We start from the raw sequence: 24,514 nt of genomic DNA, 5'->3' as shown, positions 1-24,514 counted from the left end.
GAATAAAGACTGAATTTGTTGTACAAAGCGAAGAAAGAGGAAGCTGACTATTGCATTACTCTCCATAATTTAGTTAGAAGACGTAGAATTACAGTAGAAAAGGACAACGGAGAATGGGAGAAGAAAACTTATGACTACATTTGTATAAACAAAAATAAATGGTTGGATAAACTGTACTAAGCCGACCGTCCTATTTTTGGCTGGAATCTGACGCCTAATTTTTGGGGCTTGCGCTTTCCAAGCTCCTGCAAAGAAAAGCTCTCTAACCACGGAAAGGCCCTTTTCTTCATACTTGCTCGAAGATAACAATCCAATATTTATCACAACAGCCGTTTGTATCAATGGCTCTCTGGTAACCTGCGACAAGACAAAAACGAAATAAACATGTTATTCTTTTTCATGGGTAACACATGACAATTCTGTGTTTTTCTTTTATTTATTTTGTTGCAGGTGTGGTCTTAATTGCCAATAACCAGCCTTGTCAAGTTACAAAAGGGCATTGAAGAGGAAAACATTTGATATTACCGCCATGGAAATTCACTTGTATCTATTCCAGCTTGGTGAAGCTCATCAACATACTGCAATGCCTCTCGGCACTCTTCTCGATCATCAAAGAATTCCTTCTTATCACCTTCTACTTGATATGTTTCATGGCCTTTGCCAGCAACCACCTGCACCATGCATATAAAAGTACAACCTTGTTTCACAAATCACAACCCACAAATTAACAATTCGTTGTTTATATTAATTTTTTGGTGCATTATTTCAACTTATAGATGATATGATACTCTTAAAGAATTAATTTATATAGATGTCAAGAAGAGGAAACAAGTTATCAGACTCCAGTTGTAATGCTTTCGGTAGTTTATTTTTTTAAACAGTCAATCTAAAGCTTATAGACTGACAGGAAACATGAAGTTTTCTCAACTCCAATAAGCACAAATCATAAAGAAAAAATAGTTTGGACATGCTCTACTAGGATGGTGTCGCATCAATCACCGCACAAGAAAATAAAAGGAAAGGATCAGTTAAGCCTTCAATTAAAGCAAGGCTACCAAATTGAGACAAACTAGAACTCCCACATTTGTGTAGGAACTCTAAGTCATGACTTCATAGGATCACCAAGTGCCATGATGAAACTGAATGTTGATTGTTGGAGGATAATCATCCACTTGCAATAAGATTTATTATTGTGGATTGTGGCAATGTTTGTTCATTGTGTTTAAATTTAAGCTTCTCCCTATTTTTTTCTCTTAAACAGTATAGTTTCGTTGACATATCACTTTGACATACACCTTAAAATATCCATCAAAATTTTCAGAAAACCAAAAACTATAAATCTCTTTTGCAGTACAAGCACCAAAATGCTTTCAATTAAGTGACTTCTCAGGCATCACAACTTAGCTCAATTCTATATTAGAAGGTGAAATGTAGAATAGGGCTTCATTAACTTACAATCATATCACCCTCCTCTCCCATTGCAACTGCAGCTCGCACAGCTACCCTCCTAATGTCATGGAGAAAAAGTCTATGACCATTAGGAAGTGGTGGATAATAGTCATTCTCTCCATATTTCAGGTAGTCCTGCATCGTCCATCCTACCCCAGCTAACATATCATCCAATATATCCACTGGGCAAAAAGCAAAGAAGCATGTCAAAATTAGATTCCAAAGCTGTGCAGCAGCTAGTTAAAGTACGCATATTCATATATTGCTCTATTCTATGTTCAAAATACATACATGGATCTTCATTCTTGGGATTGTCAGATGTCAGCATGGTCACTTCACTTTTATCTGTTGCTATCTTGGTCATCACAGGCCTCTTCCCCCTGTCGCCCTCACCACAGCATCCAATGACTTCAAAATGAACAAGAAATTATGACATGCACAATAATGAAAGCATGTTTGACTTAAATAATACAAGTCTTCACACTCCAGGCATGTAAATAAGTATGGAGTTTTAACTTTCCAACAGAAAAATGCTTTGGTTTAATTTCTTCATGTCCAAACCAAAATTAGAAAGGAAATATTTTGCAGCAATAAGAGAAGCACAACACAAACATACCAGTTATAACCCTGCGAGGTCCAAGCTCTCTTACAGAATCAAGCAATCTAGACAATGCATCAGGAGTACTGGCATAGTCCACTATCACCCCAAATGCTTGCTCCTCATCAATCAACTCACACCTCCCAGGAACTGCATCAACCTCTTCAATCCCTCTAACAATGTCCTCCAAGGGTGCCCCAACAGCAATCCCAACTGCCACAGCAGCAAGGATGTTGTAAATATTATGCTTCCCAAGCAAACCGGACGAAATCTCCAGTATCCCTGTGGGAGTATTAACCAAAACCTGTGTCTCAAACAAAGAAAGCTCAAACTTCAAGGGATGAACATCTGCCTCCTTATTCTCCATTGCAAACGTCACAACAGGAACTTCCTGGCTCCCCTGCGACACAAAAAATGACGCATTTGGATCATCAATGTTAACAACCTTCCTGTGCCTCTCCGGATCCACCATTCTCGAGAACAACTTAGCCTGTGCGTCCCTATCCCCCTCCTCCTCCTTACTCAAATTAGTGAAAACCGCAATATCAAAATCAACCTCATCATACTTCCCATCCCCCAACCCATGACCACCCGCCTCCATGACCACCGCCTCAGTCCCATTGTGAATCATCTTGGCCATCAAATTCTGAACCAAAACAGAATCCGGCACCATGTTACCCAGGTCCATCTTATTATCCCCATGTACATATGAAGCAACCGAGTTCAACATACCGGTGCGCAGCCCCATCGCCTCATACAAACTTTTAATCAAACAGGTGGTGGTCGTTTTGCCATAAGTCCCAGTTATCGCGATCACAGCCATTTTGGTGGAAGGTTGTTTAAAAAACGAGGCAGCCAAAGCAGGAAGAACAGCATTAGTATCTTCCACAATAACCAAAGCCTTGCACCCCAAAGTGTCCTCAATATCAATCTCTTTACTAGCCACAACCGCAACGGCACCTCTCTTATCAGCCTCAGACAGAAACAAATGCCCATCGGTTTTTCTCCCCACACAACACACAAACAAATCACCAGAACTAACAATCCTCGAATCGTGCTGAATTCCGGTGATTTCAATCTCCAAATCACCGGAAACCGACACCGGCACGACCTTACTCTCGTCAAGAAGCTCAGCCAGAGTCATCTTAAATTTCCCTTCTACAATCCTAACCTTACTTTTACCATAACTGTCAAAATCGAATTCAAACGGAGAATCGGTTGAGCTTCCGTTACCGTCACCGGTGAGTCCCTGGAGGCGTTCGATTTCCTCCAAGTCGCCGAGCTCGTCCGGTTGGAGCTCGTCGACGGCGGCGACGGGGAGTTGGTCCTGCTTGGGGGGATTGGGTTGGAGAAGGCCTTGGGAGACGAATTCTTTGCGCTTGAGAGCTAAAGCTTTGTCGATTTCGCCGAAGAGGTCATCCTCGGAGGAGTCGAAGGGGGCGTTGTCGGGGGCGTCTTCGACGTCGGCGATGGCGGCGAGGTACGTGGACTGGTTGTTCTTGTAGTCTTCTTCTTCGATTTGGCGAGCGCGTTGGGCTTGGCGCTGGATTTGTTGGAAGGTGGAAAAGCCGTGGGAGGAATCCTCGTCGGCTTCCGGAGGGTCGTCGTCGGCTGGGCTTGGGTAGAACTTCCCATCAGGCCCAATGGCCCGCGGAGCCCGAACGAAAACAACAAAGGGATATGAAAAAGAAGGAAAGAAGGGTGTAAGAGTGGAAGTGGAAGTAGAAGGCTTGTGAAATTGTTGCAGTTTTGCAGCTGTAGGAGTAGGACAAAGCCAGTGTGGAACACCAACAAATGATAAAGCCATCAAAGACACTGCTACTGCCGAGTAGAGTCAATAGGGGTTTGTGTCTCATACGGGCTATGCCATTGCCTGATACACATTTGGGCTCGGCCCAAATTTCTTTCTATTTGTGTAGCATCAAATGAGGTTGGCAAACTATCATGTAGTATTGTACGTGAGAAGATAAGATTGGATTGGGGACTTGTCTTATCATTTTACGTGTATTATTCACTTTAGTGGAATTGTCTTTAAATGGCTATATGTAGTTTTTTTTTAAAAGAAAAAATGACAAATGTTATTCAGGATATTAAGAATTAAAAGTGAAGATATTTTATCATAATTTATAATTTGTCCTTGTTCTATATACGAATTACTACAAAGACCCAGTATTGTGCTTTGCTATAGGGATTCCTACTAGAGCTTCCTCTTTTGTCTGTCAATGCAAAATTCTCTTTGTGCCTTAGAGGCAAAAGAGGCCTTATATGCAAAATTCAGTATAGAAGAAGGGTAAATTAATAATAGAATGCAATTGTCAGTTAGTTGTGTAGTCATTAATAATAGAATTAGAATCCCATGACAGGCAACGATAACAGAATGGTGTTATTATTGTTGTTGCACCTAAATTAAAAGTGACAGCCGTCATAAAAAAATCTTGTTCACGTTAGCGTTAACATGAGTCTACATAATAAGTGAGTGCGGGACCATAGCCACCAACATGAACGGTTCACATTGGTAGCACAACAAGGTGCAGGGGCCAGGGGGTGTTCCATACTAAACATGAATGAATGGAAAGACGTCCCATCGAGCAAAAGACCTCACTCTACGACAAGCTTAGGAAGACGGAAGATTCCTTAAAACCAAAGAGCTGGATTCAACAAATAGTGGGTCTGAACAGAACTCTCACTAGACAGGAAAAGGATGCCCATGATTGACAGATAATCATGCTCCTTGAACATGTAGTCACAAGTTTCATCTCTAGGTTGGTGTATATAAAAGAGTATCTGTTGGAAGAAGTCGACTCTTTAAATGAATATCACCCCCGAATTCACCTTAAGAAAGACTGGCAAAGGAGGGTGGATTTGGATTTGTAATTGCAATTGCTCGGAAGTGATAGACACGTAGAGAAAGACATTGGATAACAAAACAAAAGCAAGCCAAGTTGCCTTCAGCTAAAAGCTTTCCTCAACCACTAAATATTTTACAATTTACTTGTCATTGTCATAATATTTTATGTCCCTATCAGAATCCGATTGACTATTTAGACACACACACATTCCCTGTGTTCCTGTGTTTTTGTGTTTCACTTTCACATTTTCAAATTCCATTCTAGATCTACTTCATCATGCACTTGTTTAAGCTGCAGGAGGACTTTAATTTGGGTATTATATCCAGGTATCTCTCACGTATAATTGTTATAGACTTGCTATTTCCATTGATACTTGTTAGACTTCGTATTTTACCAATGATACTTGTTAGAATTAACTAGGCAAAAAAAAGGACTATTGAATTTAATGATTGCAGTCAGGGTTGGGCCTCAGTCACATTAGGTATTCAGAAAGTAACTTACTTTGCTCTTCACGTGTTTGTGTTTTACAGACAAGGTGGATACTTTTTCATTGTTTTATTTCACTTTTGTTCGGGGGTTGGGTGAATATGTCAAAATTGTCAATTGGTTATAGATATTAGTATAGTTGTTTAGTTTTAGAAAGTATGATCATTCAATTGTAACTCTTTTTAAGTTTTAAGGTTTTTGTGGGGTTTGAAACTGATTATCAATTAGTACTTCAGATTCTGATACTTTTTATTGTCATTTGGATGGAATTCTGAAGCCGAACATTGTTTGGTTACTTCCCATTTACAAGGATTAACCTTTCCTTTTTTCTGTGCCTGCACAGACTTTTGTGTTTTTCCAATTAAATTTGACTAAAAGATCACAGATAGTAGCTTTCCACTTTATCATGGCGAGAAGATCTCCTCCTCGGGTTAGCCAAACGTACGAGACAGGCTGTACGTGGCGAATGTTAAGAATCTTCAATTTTCGTGAAGGTAATTCTGACAGAAGATTGGTTTCCAATAGGAGGCTGAATGCTCATGCTAATGGTGAGACTTTTTTGTTTTTTACTGCTTAAACTTACTGGGTGGTAGAATTTTCATCCAAAAAGGTTGCGAGTTTCTTAGTCTTGGATGCATATTGCATTTAGTTAAAGTCTTCTGGGCCAAAAACCCGTGCCTCCATTTACCATATTTTTACTTAAACCTGCTACACATTAAATCAATTTTAATTTTCTGAAGGTGAGGAAATTACATGTAATCAATTTGGTCCCGATATAATTTGGAACTTGTGAATTTTTTTTCCAAACTGCAGGAAATGGAAATTCTAGAAGTAGATCAGATGTGCTTAGCACATTTGATGAGAAGTACCTTCAAATTGGTGTAAGTTCTGATCAAACGCACTTCCTTCTCTAAGATTGATGTTATAACATGAGCCTTGCTTTTAAAATTCTGCTTAATGAAATTTATCATAATGCATGCTGTTTTACCCTTTTTACACGGCCACACATCCTACCTCTTCCTAAATCTGTTTACGTGTAGTCTAAGTTGCTTGTAGTGTGCTTTGTATCTAATTAATTATTAATTATGAAGTGTACGTGTTATTTCAATTTAAACGTCAAAGAAATTTGTTAACTATCTCTCTAATGTACCTAGAGGAAAGCATCTCCCTTGACATAAGCCATCTTATTTTTGTCTTGACTATTGACATAAACCACTCTTTTCTTTTATTATCTTAGTTTTTCTCTCAATTCTTCCCACACACAAATACATTGGTGTAGGGGTAGGGCGTAGGATTTTGCGAAGTGAAGAAATCTTTTTAATTTTGCTTAATAACGTAGCACTTTAAAATTTAAATCTTAAAGACCTCAATTATTATTTGTACTGTGATGATGAGCAGAAGAGAAACAACACTGAAACCCATCCATTACTCCATCCTACAAATATATTTAAAAAATAATCACCTTCAGCCTTGGTCTCAAAAATCAGTGGCTTGTTTTGATGATCTATTGACTAGTTTCATGAAAAATAAAATACATGCATAATAAATTATAAATCTAGAAGTTTTAATTAAGCTTTAAAATTGCCACATATAGTTGGCAAGATGCCGCAAAAATGGTGTCATGCATTCTTCTCACCCTATTACAATGATAGCTTAGTAGCACTCATGGAAGAATTCTAACTACAGGTAAGTTCCAGAAGAAGAAGAGATTATAGTTGTAAAAGTATCAGCGGCATAGAGAATGAACAGGTAGCAGATTGGAGAGAAGAAGTAACAAAGATGATTGTTGACCCGAGATTTGTGAATAAAAATTATCAGGGAAAAGATGGGGCAGACTGTGAGCCTAATCAGTTCTTGGATGCTTTACAGATTTTATTTTCAAACAAGGAGCTTTTCATAAAACTTTTGCAAGATCCCAACTCTTTGTTAGTAAAACAGATTCATGACTTACAAAGTACTCAAGTGAAAGAACCATATCAGCAGGCAAGGCAAAAAATGATGACTAAATTAAAAAAGCCTCAAGATGGTAATGCTACACAATGTGTAAAACCTTTTAAGCCCTTTGATAGATCTGATTTGAGGTTAAGTGTTAAGCCTCAGTCCTCCAACAGAATAGTAGTTTTGAAGCCTGGCACTGTTAATGTGGAAACAAGCTTTGCTAGTCCTCCCCATTCGCCTGATAGCTTCAGATCTCATGCACAAAATATTATGCCTTCATATTTTCCCTTTAGTTGCATAAAGAGAAAATTGAAGCATGTCATGAGAGTAAGGAGACAAGAACAGCAGTGGAGGACAGATGATGAAATGTCAAGTAAATTTTCCTGCAGTTCCCAGGGCTTGGAAGATGGTCAAAAAGTAAAACAATTGGAAATTGCTGAGAGAAATTCACCAATTAATGCCCATCCTAATGCTGGAAAAAGGTTGAATTCATATCTTGATCTGAAGAAGAGGGACAATATTATCAAGTTGGAGGATTCTGAGTTATGTATGGGGCTGGAAACTGCTTCATTTGGTGAAAGTCGTAGTAAGAACTCATACCATACTTCAGTTGGCCATTCTGAGGAAAATATACATGTTGAAGGTAGGAAAGGCCCATCTCAGATGTTAAACTGTGGAAGTGAGGAATGTGAACAGTGCACAAACTCTCTAGGGAGATCAATTCCTCGTCCTGACTCTTTGTACTTGCCAAGCATGCATAGGTACTGCAAGCACAGTTCCATTACTGAAAGGATGAGACATTACAGCAACTATCAAATGGTCCACAGAACCAGGTTGGGGCTTCCAAAAGAAGGGGAAAATGGCTCCTATAACTTTTTGGAACCGAAAATCAAGGATTCACCATTGGCCATTGTTAACATGCATACTGATAAGTTGCAACTTTTTGGTGAAGATATTAGAATCAGAAATAGCGTTCCTGGCGACAGTCTATTTGCACATTATGATATTCCTAGAGGTATGCTCTGTATAATAAATATGTCTCATTTATCATCTATGTAATCCATCAATTCTTTAGCATGGTCTAAGAAACTTGTAAAATATTGTTATAATATATATACATGAGAGAATATATGGATATGTTTTCAGAACCAGATGGCAGATACAGGGACAGCCCTACTAGGAACATAGACATGAATGATATAACCGGAGGAAGTAGATCGTTTCTGGTAAATAGTTTTTGGCATTTACTCTGAACTCTGAAGTGACATAGAGATCTATCTTTTACTTTTATCAAATATGGATTTGGCTACCTTTTAAAATCAATGTAGTAGTTTTCTACAACTTTGTAGTTTATTATAGTATAAATGTATATGTATTTTATCACCATCTCAACTATTGTTTTCCAATTAACAGTGCTTTCACACTTCTCGTTAGTGAAATTCATCAAAATTATTTGTTATCTTTTTTATCCTTGATGTGAATAATGGAATTTGGTGTTGATTAGGATTTGCATCCAGAGATCCAGACTTTTCCTTTTTCACAAGATGTTATTTCATCCCGTCAGAGAACAGATGATTATGTAAACATGGGAAACAAAGTTGAACACACCAGTGCTGAATCTGTTGTTCAGCAATTTACTAAGGATGATGTTACCAACCCACAAATCACCACCTTTCAACAAGGTATGGTTTTAAACCTGGACATATTCGAGTTTTTTTTCATGTTCACTCTATTGTTGAGCAATTTACTAAGGATGACAGTTTCGGACTTCCACAGATGAGTCACCGATACAAGTAATGCAAGACAAATTTGAAGAGAGCCATTTTGAAGACCTTATAAGACTCTCTTTGGATCCAATGAACAATTTAACCTTCTCCAAGGACATCTTACACAATGTAAGAGAAATTCTGCATGCTCTCAGCTTAAAATGGGATGAACTTACTCTGAAGAGATCATGTGACCAATTGTTAGATCCATCCACCTTTGTTGAACTGAAGGAACTAACTAGCCAACTTTCTGGTGGTAGAATCTTGCATGACTGTGTCATCGAAATTTTCATGCAGGTATATCAGAACTGTGGATTCCCACCTCATGTTTCAACAAAAAATCCAAATGTCCAAGCATATGTTGTGAAGAAACTTCTGGTTAAAGAGATTACAGAACTAGTTAAGTTGCACTTTCACCCTCGTCCATCACCTTTAACGTTAGAACAACTTGCTGAAAAGGACTTGGCAAGACGTGGTTCGTGGCTAAATATCCAAGTTGTTACAGAAGATATTGCAATAGAGGTGGAGAAAGATGTTCTTGAAAAAATGGTATTGGAAATTGCATCTGAGATGGATGTCAGAAGTATGTCTACTTATTACTCGTGGGATGATAAAGCACTATGGAAAGATTATCAAGCTACCATTTTCTGAATAAATCATAAATTTGGTCCAGGCATTACGCTTCCTAAATTACACTTGTATCAGTACAACATGATTTTTTATACACAACAATATGAAATTTTCATTTTCTCATTATTTTTTGTTCGTGTACAATGACAATAATAAAGTTTGAATTTAAATTCTCATGCAAACTAACTAAATTCTCCGTTACTATGCGTACCTAAAAGGTTTTATTTTAGAATCTTTTGATGCCATGACAAATTATTTTTTGTATTTTTAATATGCAGTCCAAATATTCTATATTTGATGCCTTTACATGCATCTCTTTTTAATTATTTTTTTATTCAAAACAAGTCTGCATGACCAGTACCAGTTTGTGAAAGTCAACAATATAAGTTGATCGAGGTTGTTGAATTATAGTGTTTACAAGTCTTTATATATTAATAATTATTTAAAGTTAAATTACTCATTTAATTTCTATAGTCTCTGTGTCTTTTAGTTTTTATAGTTTGAAATTAATTTTTTTAAGTCTCTATCGTTTACATTTTAAGATCTTTTTAGTCCTTCTAGTTTGTATTTTAATTCTTTTTTAATCCCTATAATTTGAAAATGATATTTTTAGTCTCTATAATTTGTATTTTAATTACTTTTTAGTCATTATTAAAAAATATATACAAATAATTAGTTATAAATTATTAACTATTTTTTATTACAAATTACTTCTGATAAATTAGTTACGAATTACTTGCTAATATTTTTTTAATTAATTATAATTGATAATATTACTTATATTTTGATGGTAAGGACTAAAAGGAAATTAAAATATAAAATATAAAGACTAAAAAAACTATTTTTAAACTATAAGAACTAAAAAAAAATACATTATAAGGATTAAAAAAATCACCTTCAAATTATAGGGACTAAAAAAAATTAAAATGTAAATGATAAGGACTAAAAAAACCACAACTACAAGGACTAAAAGAGAATTAAAGATGTAAAATATAGGGACTAAAAGAGAATTAAAATATAAATGATAGGAACTAAAAAAAACCACTTTCAAACTATAGAAACTAAAAAAATAGTACTAATCCTAAAACTATAGGAACCAAATAAATAATTAAACTTTTTTTTTTACTACTTTTTCTTATATTTATTCAAATGTCATATGTTTAGTTTATTGTTATTATATTGCTCATTATTTTGTTTCTTTTATATAATCATATACTTTCTCAAAACTCAATTATTTGAATTTTTAATAAACTTAAATATAAATAAATTTTATCTACTTCTATTCTATCTAATAATATAATCTCAAAAATACTCATCAATTATTTAAAATTCTATTTTCAATGATTATTTTGTTGTTATAAGTTTCAATGAGGGTTTTTTTAGGAACAATATTTTTAAATTTATTATTTATAAAAAAAATTAACATTAAATAAATATTTCAAAAAATCCAAACTAAAATATATATAAAAAATTAATTCACGTACATTAAGAAAATTAATTTACATTATTTAACGTTGATAGTCCCAATAAAAAAAATATTTTGTTTCTTAAACTTCCCTTTACATTTAATTGCATAGGAAAAAATATTGGTGAAAATAAAACTTTAATTAAATTAATGATATTTGGGAGATAATATTATTAAATAAAAAAATTAGTTATATTTTTTATATTTTAGTTCATCACATAGAATTTTTTGCTTATATTTCAGTCCAAAAAATATAATATACAGTGTTTTCAATATAACTTAAGTGAAATGGTTCGGTGTATTAAGTGGTGAAAGAAAAAACTTAAGTTGCATAGCTAGTCTTGTTTTTATAATATTTTATAAACTATTAACCACTTTACCATTTCACTAGTCAAAGTAAATGTCATGTCAATTGTTCATATCAACATAAAAATATGTTATAATTATCAACTAACAATCAATAATGGTTAGAAAGATGAAAATTTTAGATTTAAAAAAAATTGCAAATGTGTATTCCCTTCTAATGATGATTTTTTCAAACATACTAGTTAAAATTTAAACCCCTAACCAAGTACTTAGGAAGTTAAAGATCCAGCCACTTGAATCAATTATTGTTAGATTTTTTATAGATTATATTTTTGGTATATAACCGTTGTTGGTTTGTTAGCATCAATCTTAGTTTCGCTGTCTATTTTTTATAAAACAATATTATTAAAAAATATATAAGTTAATTACATAAAAATATTTTAATTTATAAATTTCACATAAATTAAAAAAAAACATCTTTGAAATGAAAAAAAAAATAGTTTCAATAAATTTAAATATAACAAGTACTCCAATTAAATTTCAAAAGTCAGAATTGTTTAGAGTTAACCAGAGATAGCATACCATCAAAACAGATGTGCTTTTGTGGCAAATAAATGTTGCTGTCGGTCACTAATTTGAATTTGAACCCAATCACGTGAGAGCACCGAGCCATCAGGCATTTATCAACCAAAGAAAGGGAAATTTTAGCCTCCGGTGAAGGGGAAAATTAAATAATAGATTATCTCATGCGAAATATTACCTCTATTTCTTTTTAATTATTGATTTTTTTAAAAAATATTTATATTTATTGTATATGTGATTTGTAAAGTTCAAACATGAATTATTCTTTTATTAATTATATTTTTATTTATGTCTTAATCTTTTAATTAATCTACACATGTTGGAGTGGAAAGTAAAAGTGGTAAAACAACAACTCCACTTTTTGACTATTTTATTATAATTAAAAAAAATATTGCATTTCTTAATTTTTATATAACAACATTAAAAAGATAAATAAAGGGAACATAGGAGTATATTTACATGATTTTAAAATTTTTATTTTTCTATTTTTTAATAATAGAATAGAATCTCTACCATTTGACCACGCCTATTCCATACCCATAGGTCTACTCTGCAGTTGGCACCAGCACGTCCAATCTTCCACACTTTTTTTTAGCCAATCTTCCACACTATTGTTAAGCACAAAATTATAGTTTTCTCAACCAATCTTATTCACTTGTATTTCTTTCATTGAATGCTAGAATTAAAGGCAAACCAACACTTTATAAAATTAGTGGGTGGGAGCTCTTATTCAAGAAATACTACTGTATCAATTTATTTATTTTGGTATAAACACTAACAATTTATTTGAACCTAATAATTAAATGTTAAGACGTGGACGAAAGTTTTTGATGACTAAGCATGTGTGATGATGATTCTTTTCCTTTCAAATTACGGTATATATTCTCAGGTACTATATATGTATTTCTTGTTCTTCAAATTAAGGTATTTTTCAGTCAATATAGTACTCAATAGCTATATATAATTTATTATTTTGAAACGTAAAAATTATTGAAATGAATTTTTTTTACAAAAAAAGTCCTTTATATATATAATCAATAATGAAATCTTTGATCAACGTACTTATTAATTGTGATGGACTTTGTGACTAAGATATTACATGTTTTTAATATACTTGCTAAAATTAATTAATAATAATTTTTAAAAATATATTATCTATTATATGTTTACTAAAAAATATTTAAATATTTTCACAAATAACTTCCATGGTTTTACTAACCATTTTCTTAAGAATACTATTTTTAATAAGAAATTATTTTTAATTCTTTAACTATTTTCCAAAGAGAATACTTAAAAAGGCCACAATATAATAAACTTGTTTATTTAGGTGAACTGTAGTTCTTTAATAAAATTTATCTAACAATACAAAATACGTAAAATATAAATGTTAAGATAAAAGCATTTTTTTTTTGTAAGTTTTAAATCAAGGAAGACTTTTACATTAAATATTATATTTATAAGTAGGAATGCTAAGATGAGTTAGTCCAATTCAGTTTGGCTTGTCATGTCCTACCATTAGCAAGTCAAAAATAGGTTATGGCAAACTTACTCTTTCTAAGAATGTGACTGATTGAAAAAATGTTGCTCCTCTAACTAAGTCATCTTATTTATTGGTGGACTGCCAGATGGGCTTGCCAAAAAATACAATAACAACAACAACGCTTTATCCCACTAGGTGGGGTCGGCTACATGGATCAACTTCCGCCATAATGTTCTATCAAGTACCATATTTTTATCCAAATCATTAAGTTCGAGATCCTTCTTGAGAACCTCTCTTATAGTCTTTTTGGGTCTTCCTCTGCCTCGAATTGTTTGCCTTCTCTCCATCTGGTCTACTTTCCTCACTACAGAGTCTACCGGTTTTCTCTCTACATGCCCAAACCACCTAAGTCTATTTTCCATCATCTTCTCTACAATAGGCGCTACTCCAACCTTCTCTCTAATAACTCCGTTTCTAATTTTATCCTGTTGAGTCTTACCACACATCCACCGCAACATCCTCATCTCCGCTACACCTACTTTAGTCTCATGTTGGCTCTTGACCGCCCAACATTCTGTTCCGTACAAAATCGCCGGTCTTACCGCAGTCCGATAAAACTTTCCCTTTAGCTTGATCGGTACCTTTGCATCACATAACACCCCCGATGCTTTTCTCCATTTCATCCATCTGCTTGAATGCGATGATTCACATCCCCTTCAATTTCTCCATCATCCTATATTACAGACCCAAGATATTTAAACCGTGTGACTTGAGGGATAATATGGTCTCCTATTTTCACCTCTGAGTTAGATACCCTCCTACTTTTGTTGAACTTACATTCCATATACTCCGATTTGCTTCTGCTTAGGCGAAAGCCATGTGTTTCTAGAGCTCGTCTCCAAGTTTCCAACCTCTCATTCAACTCCTCCCTCGACTCTCCAAGGAGGACTATGTCATCTGTAAAAAGCATGTATCTCGGCGCTATCTCTTGGGCTTGCCAAAAAATAAATGGAAGAAATTGAAAACGGAAAACTTATAAAAAATTAAGACGTACGATTGGTGTTTTTTTTTTTTCAATTTCAAAGAAAATTAAAAATAAGAATTAAAAAATAAATTTTGAAAATAAGTTCAAAGAAAATAACAAATCAACGTTTTTTTTAATCTTTTTTTAAGTAAAAATGTAATGACACCTAAAAATATCTTCTTCTTGATACATGTCTTATGAATCTTAAAAATTAGAAGAAGAAAATTATTTTTACAAAATGAAAACATAAAATAAACATTCAAATGAATCGTTACTTAAAAATTATTTTAAAAAATATAGTTTTAGACATTTGTTAGCTACTATCCTATCTAGCTGTCCAGTTAATAAGTCTTAACTATATTATTTTATCTTAATAGTTTAACTCTTCCAACTATTTTGTCTTCAAAACTAATTATAACAACATAAAATCAATAGACTAACAAATCTATATATCTTTATTATCTTCTTATAAGTTATAACTTAAAATCTGCGGTCCTAAAGTGTCAACTTCACACAAAAAATAAACTAAAACCCGAAATTCAACACTATTTTTTATTGTCTTTTACATAGTTAAAACAATCTAACGTAACAAACTTATCTACCCTATCGTATTCCAAATATTTTTTTTAGCAAGTTAAAATGGGGTGAGACAAATGGATGGACTGATAAAATAATATGAGAGTGCATTTAAATTTTAAAGGGGATTACATCAATAAAATATTTTCCCTTCAACACTCATTAGCATTTGTCTTATAAGAATAGTTTGCCTTGGAACAAAACTTACATAGAGCTTCATAGATATTGTTTGTACTATTCTTTAATTAGAATTTCAGTAATATCCAAAATAAAAAAAACTGTATCAATGATTAAGTATATTACTAAAGTGAAACTCTTATTCTAATTAAAAAAACAACACACAAAAAATACCTTTAAAATTGTATGTAATTTTTCTTCTTCTGCCCTATCCTTGACATGAAAATAAAAAAATTAAAAAAAAGAATAATTTATCTTTAACTCTCAATATGCCCAACGACCTCGGTGGACATTAATGAGGGTGGATTCATAAGCCACTGGAGCCTACTGACAAGGGAAGAAAATGCAGCTTAAACCATTGAAATCATCAGCAACACCTAGCATCTCCATTCCTTATTAATTGTCCTTCTCTGGGCTTCACTGCTATAAAACACTTTTTTTTCTCGTTTCCCTTTGGCTCACACAACATAAACTCCTACCAAGGTTCTCTCGTTCACTCCTCTCTCTCTCATCGTACGTGCATCCATCTCTCAACACCAAATTACTACTTGCTTCTCTTATTACTCTCCCCAATATTGCCTCTTGTACTTTTTATGCTGATTGCCCTTGAACCCTTCAAGTTTCGACACACATTGTTCACTCTCACAATATTTGCATGCAACAGATCTCAATTATTCACCAATCAAAACCACTTGCACATTTTTTAGTTGAACACAATAATTTCATCTATCACTCCCGTTTTAGCCCCCACTTGAATACTACACAGCTAGGGTTTACTTTCCTCATTTAAGCTGCAATGGATCCAATTGAATTTGCGTGGTGATGGTAATAGCAGCCTCTAGCTCCTCCGGTGAGGGAAGGTGCAAGCAATAAAGGTTTAATTTTTTGTTTTGGGAGTTGGGCCCAGCACTCACATGGACGCAGCAACGGCTTTAATGATCCTATCAGCAATAGCGGCCTATTTAATATGGTTCACCTTGGTCACTCGCTCCCTCAAAGGTCCACGTGTCTGGCCCCTATTGGGCAGCCTCCCTGGCCTCATCCAACACGCCAACCGCATGCACGACTGGATCGCTGACAACCTCCGCGCGTGCGGCGGCACGTACCAGACCTGCATCTGCGCCCTCCCCTTCCTCGCCCGAAAACAGTGCCTGGTGACTGTCACGTGCGACCCCAAAAACCTCGAGCACATCCTCAAGCTTCGCTTCGACAACTACCCAAAAGGCCCCACGTGGCAGTCCGCCTTCCACGATTTGCTCGGCGAAGGCATCTTCAACTCCGACGGCGACACGTGGCTCTTCCAGCGTAAGACTGCCGCACTGGAATTCACCACTCGCACCCTGCGCCAAGCCATGGCGCGCTGGGTGAACCGAGCCATAAAGCACAGGTTCTGCCCCATCCTAGCCACGGCTCAGAAAGAAAACCAATCAGTGGATCTTCAAGACCTCTTGCTTCGGCTCACTTTTGACAACATATGCGGCTTGGCTTTCGGCCAAGACCCGCAAACCCTAGCCGCGGGGCTTCCAGATAACGCTTTCGCTCTCTCCTTCGACCGAGCCACTGAAGCCACTCTACAACGCTTTATTCTGCCGGAGATCTTGTGGAAGCTGAAGCGATGGCTCAGGCTCGGAATGGAAGTGAGCCTGAGCCGGAGCCTCAAACACATCGACCAGTACCTCTCCCACATCATCAAGAACCGCAAGCTGGAGCTGCTGAATGGTAATGGGTCCCACCACCACGACGACCTCTTGTCCCGCTTCATGAGGAAGAAAGAATCCTACTCGGAGGAGTTCCTCCAACACGTGGCACTCAACTTCATCCTCGCTGGGCGCGACACGTCATCGGTCGCGCTCAGCTGGTTCTTCTGGCTCTGCGTCAAGAACCCGCGCGTGGAGGAAAACATCCTAAACGAACTCTGTACTGTTCTTCTGTCCACGCGTGGAGATAACATCTCCACGTGGCTGAACGAGCCTCTTGTGTTCGATGAGGTAGACCGTTTGGTCTACCTCAAGGCAGCATTGTCTGAGACACTGCGGCTTTATCCCTCCGTGCCGGAGGACTCCAAACATGTTGTGAAGGATGATGTTTTGCCTAATGGAACCTTCGTTCCGGCAGGTTCCGCGGTGACCTATTCAATTTACTCTGTTGGGAGGATGAAGTTCATTTGGGGAGAGGACTGCCTCGAGTTCAAGCCTGAGCGGTGGCTCTCTCCTGAAGGGGACAAAATTCAGGTGCAAGACTCTTACAAGTTTGTTTCGTTCAATGCGGGACCTAGGCTTTGTTTGGGGAAGGACTTGGCTTACTTGCAGATGAAGTCAATCGCCGCCGCGGTGCTCCTGCGCCACCGCCTCGCTGTCGCGCCGGGCCACCGCGTCGAACAGAAGATGTCACTCACACTGTTCATGAAGTACGGTCTCAAGGTGAATGTGTACCCAAGGGATCTCAAACCCGTGCTGGAAAAATTAACCACCATCAAGAGTGTTACTGTTGGTCAAAAGTGATTTTGATTTGGTTAATTAAAACAGATAGATACATCATCGGTTTAAATAAAGAAATAATTATAAGAATTTTATATATTACTTAATATAGAATGATGGTGTATCATTTCACTTGTGTTAGTTTAATTTACGCTGGCTGTATAGATGAAATTTCCCTTTACTCACAAGTTTCTCATTTGATGATGAATACTATATATGTTTTGCATGTAAACATTTTGATGATTAAAAAGTAATGCTGCTGCAGTTCTGAAAGCTATATTTGTGCTGTAATTTATCATGGTGGGTGCCTTCACGAACGGGAACTATTTGGTGACACTGATGTAGATGTAGTTTTGTTATTTTAGGACTCTGGCATACTTGCACAGTTAAAGCCCTAGCTTGTGGTCTCTGTCACTATAATGTAATACAGGTCACTGAGATCACATTCGTAACTGCCACATTTCCAGATTTGGGATATTTGGATTTCCAGCAATAAAAAATGACTAAGTCATACGGTTGCACGTGAGTTGTACACTTAGATTTGGTAGAAGGTATAGAAACACGGATTACTTTAGTTGCATTTAATTAAAACTTTCTTATATAGTTTTTGTTTCTTTCGCACAAAGAAGGCTATTTATCCAATCGGATTTATTCGAGAATTATTTACATTAATGTAGATTGATTCAGTTAATTCGTTTTTCCACTTCATATTTGAATCAAATATTGTAATATTCTTAGATTTGTGTTTATACTGTAACTTTTAATTTATTGTAACCTAATAATGAACCAAACCAACTAAATCTTAATAGATTGGTTTGCTTCATATATTGGCTAAAAACCTAAACCTAATCAACTCAATTAAATACGAATTTTTCTTTTTCTATTTTACCTCTTAATTAACTTGAACTAATCCAAATCATGAACAATCCTACCCAAAATTTGTTAGCTTTTCCAATTTCATTTTCTTATATTAGTTATGTATATAAATTCATGTAATATATAACTTCTTACGCGATTGGTGAAAATAAAATTAGATCCTGTGGTTTGAGTGCCAATTTATATATTTTCTACATCCTTATTTATAAAACATAATTAATAAAAAAATGTATTTCTTACCGTAAGACTTTGTCTCATCTCTCTTGTGTATTAATTATTTTTTTAACAAAAATATCCTAAATTATCCTGTTCTCTCCCCCATGAGGATTTAAAAAATGAATAAGTTCTCAATAAATTAAAGTCAAGGATAAATTTTAAAAATATTAAAATTGTTGATAAATTTAATATTAATAATTAAATTAATTAACTTTTTAATGAGTAAAAGTTAATCAACTATATCTTATAACTAGGATCGAAAGCAGTATATATCATCATCAGTAAGAAACATTAGAGTGGACACAGTCAAGTTAGGTTGGATTTAAGAGATTTTTAGATTTAAACTGATAAATATTAATATGTTTAGTTTGGTTAAGGTTTTGTATTTTTATTTTTATTTTTAAAAAGGAAAACCAAATTAACTCGATCACATTTGAACTCTGTGTCAGGTCTGGCTAGCAATTATATCTATTAATGAAATAGTAGGAAAAAAAAATAGCATGTTTGGGCCATTTTTAGGTTCTTGTGTCAAGATTCAATACTCAAATCGATTTTTTTAATTATCATGTTATTAGTATAAAATATTTATTAGTTTTTTCAATGATTAATTTTTAGGTTCCTGGTATCAAGATTCAATACTCAAATTGATATTATTAAGTTTTCCATTTTAAAATTCAAATTAAACTATTTTTACAAACTAACCTGCCCTTTCAATTTAGCATATCCACCCCTGGAAAACATGTTTTTATCTAACAATTATCATTCTGTCTCATACACCAAATATGTAAAAAATTATACGTAATTATGATGAGTTTTTACAATAATTTATATAACTTATTTTTTTTCCTATCATGTTACTTATTTTATATCACATTTATCTAAAAACAAAATTAGTTAAGAATACGTGATTCTTAAGCAAATTTCTACATTTTTTATTTTTGAATATTTAATACAATTATAAACTTGAACTCAAAGTTATGGGCTAATTAAATAAAAATAACTGCATATCAATTTACCTATGCATTAATAGATTGTGATAGATAATTGTTGATTGTATATAACACTATTAAAAAAAGAATTTAACATCGATTAGAAAGATATTTAACATCAATTTTAAATCGAGCAATATTGAAAGTAAACACTTTTAACATCTATTTTTAAACTGATGTTAAAAACAAAATTTGATATTGATTGTAGAAGAAATCGATGTTAAAAATTCTTTAATATGTGTATTTCAATTAGATTTTAACATCGTGTAGACAATAGTTTTATAATATCCGTTTTTAATGGAATCAATAGTGTCAGAAATCAACTTTCTAAAATGAAAAAAAAGAAGATAAAAGATTAAATAAATATTTTTAAAAATAAAGAAATAAAATAAACTAAATTATCAAATTAAACTTTTTAAAAAATAAAGATGTAAACCGAAAAAAAAAAAGATGATTTAGCCTTATTTAGTTATACCTAGTCTGTTAGCGGCATATATAGCAGCTTCCTTTATTCCACCAAATAAGAATTTAATTTTACATATAATTAATTTATTACATCCGGTTGACAAGGAACTTTTCTATCCGTTAATATTAGCCAAAGAATTTGATGGTTGACATTCATGCACCCAGAACTTGATGGTTATCCTTGATGGCAACATGTCACTTGAAAACAACGGCATTTATTATATTCATATATAGATTTAAATAAATAATAATAATTTGAAAACATAAAAGGATTCATATTATATATGTAATTAATAAATATACACAGTAATCCCGTGCAATACGCAAATTGCATAACTAGTTCTACATATTATATACCATGCAAGTCATTTTCATGGCAAAGAAATTTAGTAACCCCAAATTGAGGTCATGTGCCCTCAATCTACAAAATTAATCAAACACAGAGTGTCGCACTCTAGATAGTCATTAACATCTTGACAAGTTTAATTTATCTTCTTGTAACACATGCAATGCAATAATTGTAACAGAAGATATTGTGTTTGTTGTAGTCTTGTAGAAATGAGCAGTCAAAAGTCTAAACTAAACCCCCCTCGACCAATATAATGCAGAATTATCGTACATGTATGTAAGGGGCCAAAATCTCGAATTTAATAATGGCCAAGTTTTTGTTTAAGCTATTAAATTGCATGTTTGGCTTATACAAAAAAAAAAAAAAAAAACCCACACAGATGCATGGCAGCATGACAGCATACAACTTCACCGTATGTGTTGGATCTAGTGAAAGCATTCAGTCTCTAGTGAATTAAGGTTCAAATTTCTATTTAAAAAATTGTCCACACATATTTAGTACTATGTTAATAAGATTTATCTCTAAGAAAAAATGCATGTGGGAAACTAAAAAAAATAACCCCTTATAGAAGTCTTCTTTTCGGACAACGGGGAGGTGCTCTCAATCTAAATACTTTCATCACAGTTTCATCATCCATGTGAGCAATATCATATCTTTTTTGTGAACTTTCAAAAGGAAAATTATAAGTTGTTCCACAACAACAAGTTTTTAAAACTAAAAAAAAACTACAAACTAAAAGTTGATTTCAGTTTTTAAAAACTTGAAACTAAAAATACCCCAAACAGGGCCTAAAATGTTTCTTTCTAGAGTTTATTTCTCTAACATTTGAAATTATTCATTTTTATCTTAATAAAATGTGTGAATTTTAATTTTAGTTACTATAAAATTGACTCTTTATTTTTCATATTTTATTTCTTTAACATGTTTTCTGTTTTTATTTTCAAATAAAATAAAAAATAAGAGTGAAAATATATTTATTTAAAATTTAAGAAATATTTTCTGAAAATATTTTAAAAAGTAGACCCAAACTCAAAATAACAAATCAACATTTTCAGTTTTTTTATAAAAAAGTGAAAACATTATAGGATCTTAAAGTACTTTCTTCTCCATAAGTATTTTTATAAATCTTAAAAATTTAAAAATAAAAATTATTTTCAGAAAATAAAAATAAAAAATAAACACAAAGACCGAGCGCAATCTAACATTCATTCTACACAAATAAATAATATTTATTTTAGAGCTCCAAATATTTCATATCTGGAATAATTTGATGCAGATAAGCGGGTCATGTCTATTTTCTTTCAAAGGAATTCCTTACTGGATGGCACCTGAGGTCAGGAATAGCAATTACATTCAACATTTTTGTTGCTGATGCTTTGCGTGTAGTATATTCTTATCTGTGTCAATGCCTCAATTACACGTAAAAAATTCAAATGGTTCTAATCTTGCGGTTGATATATGGTGTCTAGGATGCACTGTTTTGGAGATGGCGACAACAAAACCTCCTTGGAGCCAATATCAAGGGGTGAGTTTGTAGACAGACTAAAAGCATCTTGAACATTGTTGTATGTACATTTGAAATTTTCTGACACAAATATATGAATCTTAGTTGGAAACTTAGAGCACATGTTTGTCTAGAAACATTGATTGCTTAACTTGTTTCTGCTGTTTTACACTACATGTTTCAAGGTTGCTGCTTTGTTTAAGATTGGGAATAGCAAGGAGCTTCCTAAATTCCAGATGGAAAAGATTTTGTCAGGCTTTGTTTGCAAAGGAATCCTCTAAATCGTCCCTCAGCTTCTCAACTTCTAGAGCATCCATTTGTTAAAAATGCTATGCTGGAAAGATCCATTTTAGCTGCCGTTCCTTCAGAAGATCCAACTGCCATAATAAATGCAGTGAGATCTCTGGTATGTCTTTCGTACAATCATTCTCTGCACAGCTGCATTATTTTTCTGAGGTTGTGCATATCTATGTTGTCTACGAGTGCTCACTATTCATCACTTTGAATTTCTTTTAGGCTATTGGACCTGCAAAACATAATTTATGCTTAGACTCAGAAGTGGCTGGGATCTATCCACACAGAAGCTTGAGAACTGGTTCTGGATCAAGGTTTCTCTCAAACTCAAATGCACACACTTAAGCATGAGAAAGATTGCAATGATAAAATACAATGGTCTACTTGCGCATATGAATATTTGTAGTGCTGACATGTACATATGAATATTTAAAAGCTATTTTTAATTGGCTGCGGAGAAAAATTGGTCAAATTGTCCTATGCTATTTTTAATTTTTTTTTTTAATTCAACATACTTTGATATCAAAGGGAAGCTATTAACTTTTTTTTGTGCCCTTTGTTTCCAGCAATGCTCATACACCAAGGAACATCTCTTGTCCCGTTTCTCCCTCTTAGCCTTATAAATCATTGCATACAAGTGGAAGGATGTCTCCTTCTCCAATACCCAGCCCTCATACTGCATCTGGCCAATCTTCGCCACTAACCAGTGGTGGTGGTGCTATTCCATTTCATCAAAGCAACAGATATTCTCACATGAAGTTTTGGGTATGATCCAAAAGTCTCAGGGATTTGGAAGAAACTTGCAAACTACACATGCTTGCCGGGGTGTAGTTTCATCTGATAATGATGCTCTTCCAAACCATTCTAGGAGGGCTGTCCAGGGAGACCCGATAGAATTTCGTGATGAGAAGTCATATTTGGCTGATTGTGTATCACGACAGCTGTTGAGGGATCATGTACGCCTAAATGCATGCCTGGATAATAAGCTCCATGCCCCAAATCCTGATTGCATTAATGGCTTATGATCTGCATGCCTGTGATCAGATGGTAACACGTGGCATTGAAGATTTGAAGGTTAGCGTTTTCGGAAAGTGTAAATTTACATAATCATGGAATATGGCTACATTCGAGTACTAACCATAATGTCATTTTTGTTTGGAGTTTCAGAAGCTGTTCTGAAGTCTGCGTTTTCTTTGGAGACGCAACATTCAGTCCCAGCCATGCGTAAAACATTTTAGCCCTTTAAGGAAATGTGTGTACATTATAAATTTTATTGCTGTCATTTCGTGGTTTATCGTCATCCTAGCTGAAAATGGGGGTGGTGCCACAGCCTATAGAAATTAGAAACAAATGTCTATTGTAAATATTGCAGAAACCCAGTTATAGTTGATTTAATCAAGGGGGTTGTTCAACTCTTTTCATGTTATATATACTCTCTGGATTTGTCAGCATCTCCGGGCTTAACTGCTGAAAATGTTGCAGCAACTTGGAAGAAGCAGCATAATTTTGGATCAATCAAAATTTTATAATTAAATCACCCCATGCTTTTATTTTCAAAACAATTCAATTTTGTATACTCAGATTAATGTGTCTACTTTTTTTTTAATTCATTGGAAATGCGGCTACTTGTTTAAATGCTTGTGAACTTTATAGTGTTTAATCCAAGAGAAGTAAAAGGAAAATAATTATTTAGATTTATTTCGTTTGAATAAAAGATTTAGGAGAATACTTGTTTAAATACTTGTTTAAATGCTTGCGAACTTTGATAAGGTTTTGGAGAAATTGGAGAGGAAGAAAAGTAGTTTATAATTTAAGTAAAATATGATTTTTTCTTCAAAATATTTAAAATGTTAGTTTCAACTCTCATAAAAGTTTAATAAATTTTGAATCTTTGACGAAGAACTATCCATGCTTTCTTTTCTCTCGCCAACCAAACCTTATATTTTGAAATTAATTCAAGATGATAAGATACATGGACGTTTCCGTGGGCATTATGCACTTGTTACACAACAATCACT

At 34.2% G+C, this 24,514-nt stretch overlaps 3 protein-coding genes and 1 long non-coding RNA gene across 6 annotated transcripts; 3 read left to right on the top strand and 1 right to left on the bottom strand.

The window, feature by feature from the left end:
* Positions 1-33: 33 nt before the first annotated feature.
* Positions 34-4,047, bottom strand: LOC121174912 (UDP-N-acetylmuramoyl-L-alanyl-D-glutamate--2,6-diaminopimelate ligase MurE homolog, chloroplastic). Its single transcript, XM_041015653.1, has 5 exons — positions 2,066-4,047; positions 1,741-1,857; positions 1,456-1,631; positions 526-671; positions 34-357 (listed from the first exon to the last, which is right to left on the bottom strand). Exons 1-5 carry the CDS (start codon positions 3,852-3,854, stop codon positions 339-341), a joined length of 2,247 nt encoding a protein of 748 aa, XP_040871587.1. The 5' UTR covers positions 3,855-4,047; the 3' UTR covers positions 34-338.
* A 499-nt stretch (positions 4,048-4,546) lies between these two features.
* Positions 4,547-9,898, top strand: LOC100776560 (uncharacterized). 2 transcript variants are annotated; one of them, XM_006580513.4, is made up of 7 exons: positions 4,547-5,222; positions 5,726-5,876; positions 6,196-6,263; positions 7,069-8,335; positions 8,467-8,546; positions 8,825-9,002; positions 9,097-9,898. In XM_006580513.4, the coding sequence occupies exons 2-7, from the start codon at positions 5,789-5,791 to the stop codon at positions 9,735-9,737; spliced, it is 2,322 nt and encodes a 773-aa protein (XP_006580576.1). In that variant the 5' UTR covers positions 4,547-5,222; positions 5,726-5,788; the 3' UTR covers positions 9,738-9,898. The 2 variants fall into 2 exon arrangements, with proteins under 2 accessions (XP_006580576.1, XP_003524457.1); XM_003524409.5 differs by having other exon boundaries at positions 4,548-5,222; positions 5,726-5,930.
* Positions 9,899-15,502: 5,604 nt separating this feature from the next.
* On the top strand, positions 15,503-18,076 carry LOC100792719 (cytochrome P450 86A22). The gene has a single exon (XM_003525342.5). The coding sequence runs from the start codon at positions 16,241-16,243 to the stop codon at positions 17,825-17,827; it is 1,587 nt and encodes a 528-aa protein (XP_003525390.1). The 5' UTR covers positions 15,503-16,240; the 3' UTR covers positions 17,828-18,076.
* Positions 18,077-21,990: 3,914 nt separating this feature from the next.
* On the top strand, positions 21,991-24,172 carry LOC102667937 (uncharacterized). 2 transcript variants are annotated; one of them, XR_005891608.1, is made up of 5 exons: positions 21,991-22,223; positions 22,388-22,608; positions 22,719-22,810; positions 23,063-23,570; positions 23,664-24,172. It is a non-coding gene; the product is annotated as an uncharacterized lncRNA (long non-coding RNA). The 2 variants fall into 2 exon arrangements; XR_001388575.2 differs by lacking the exon at positions 21,991-22,223 and having other exon boundaries at positions 22,259-22,608.
* Positions 24,173-24,514: the final 342 nt, after the last annotated feature.

The sequence above is a fragment of the Glycine max genome, chromosome 5 (assembly GCF_000004515.6).
Source record: "Glycine max cultivar Williams 82 chromosome 5, Glycine_max_v4.0, whole genome shotgun sequence".
In the NCBI taxonomy this organism is placed as follows: domain Eukaryota; kingdom Viridiplantae; phylum Streptophyta; class Magnoliopsida; order Fabales; family Fabaceae; genus Glycine; species Glycine max.
Note: the sequence above shows the minus strand (reverse complement) of the source record. Positions and strands in the feature narration are given on the sequence as shown.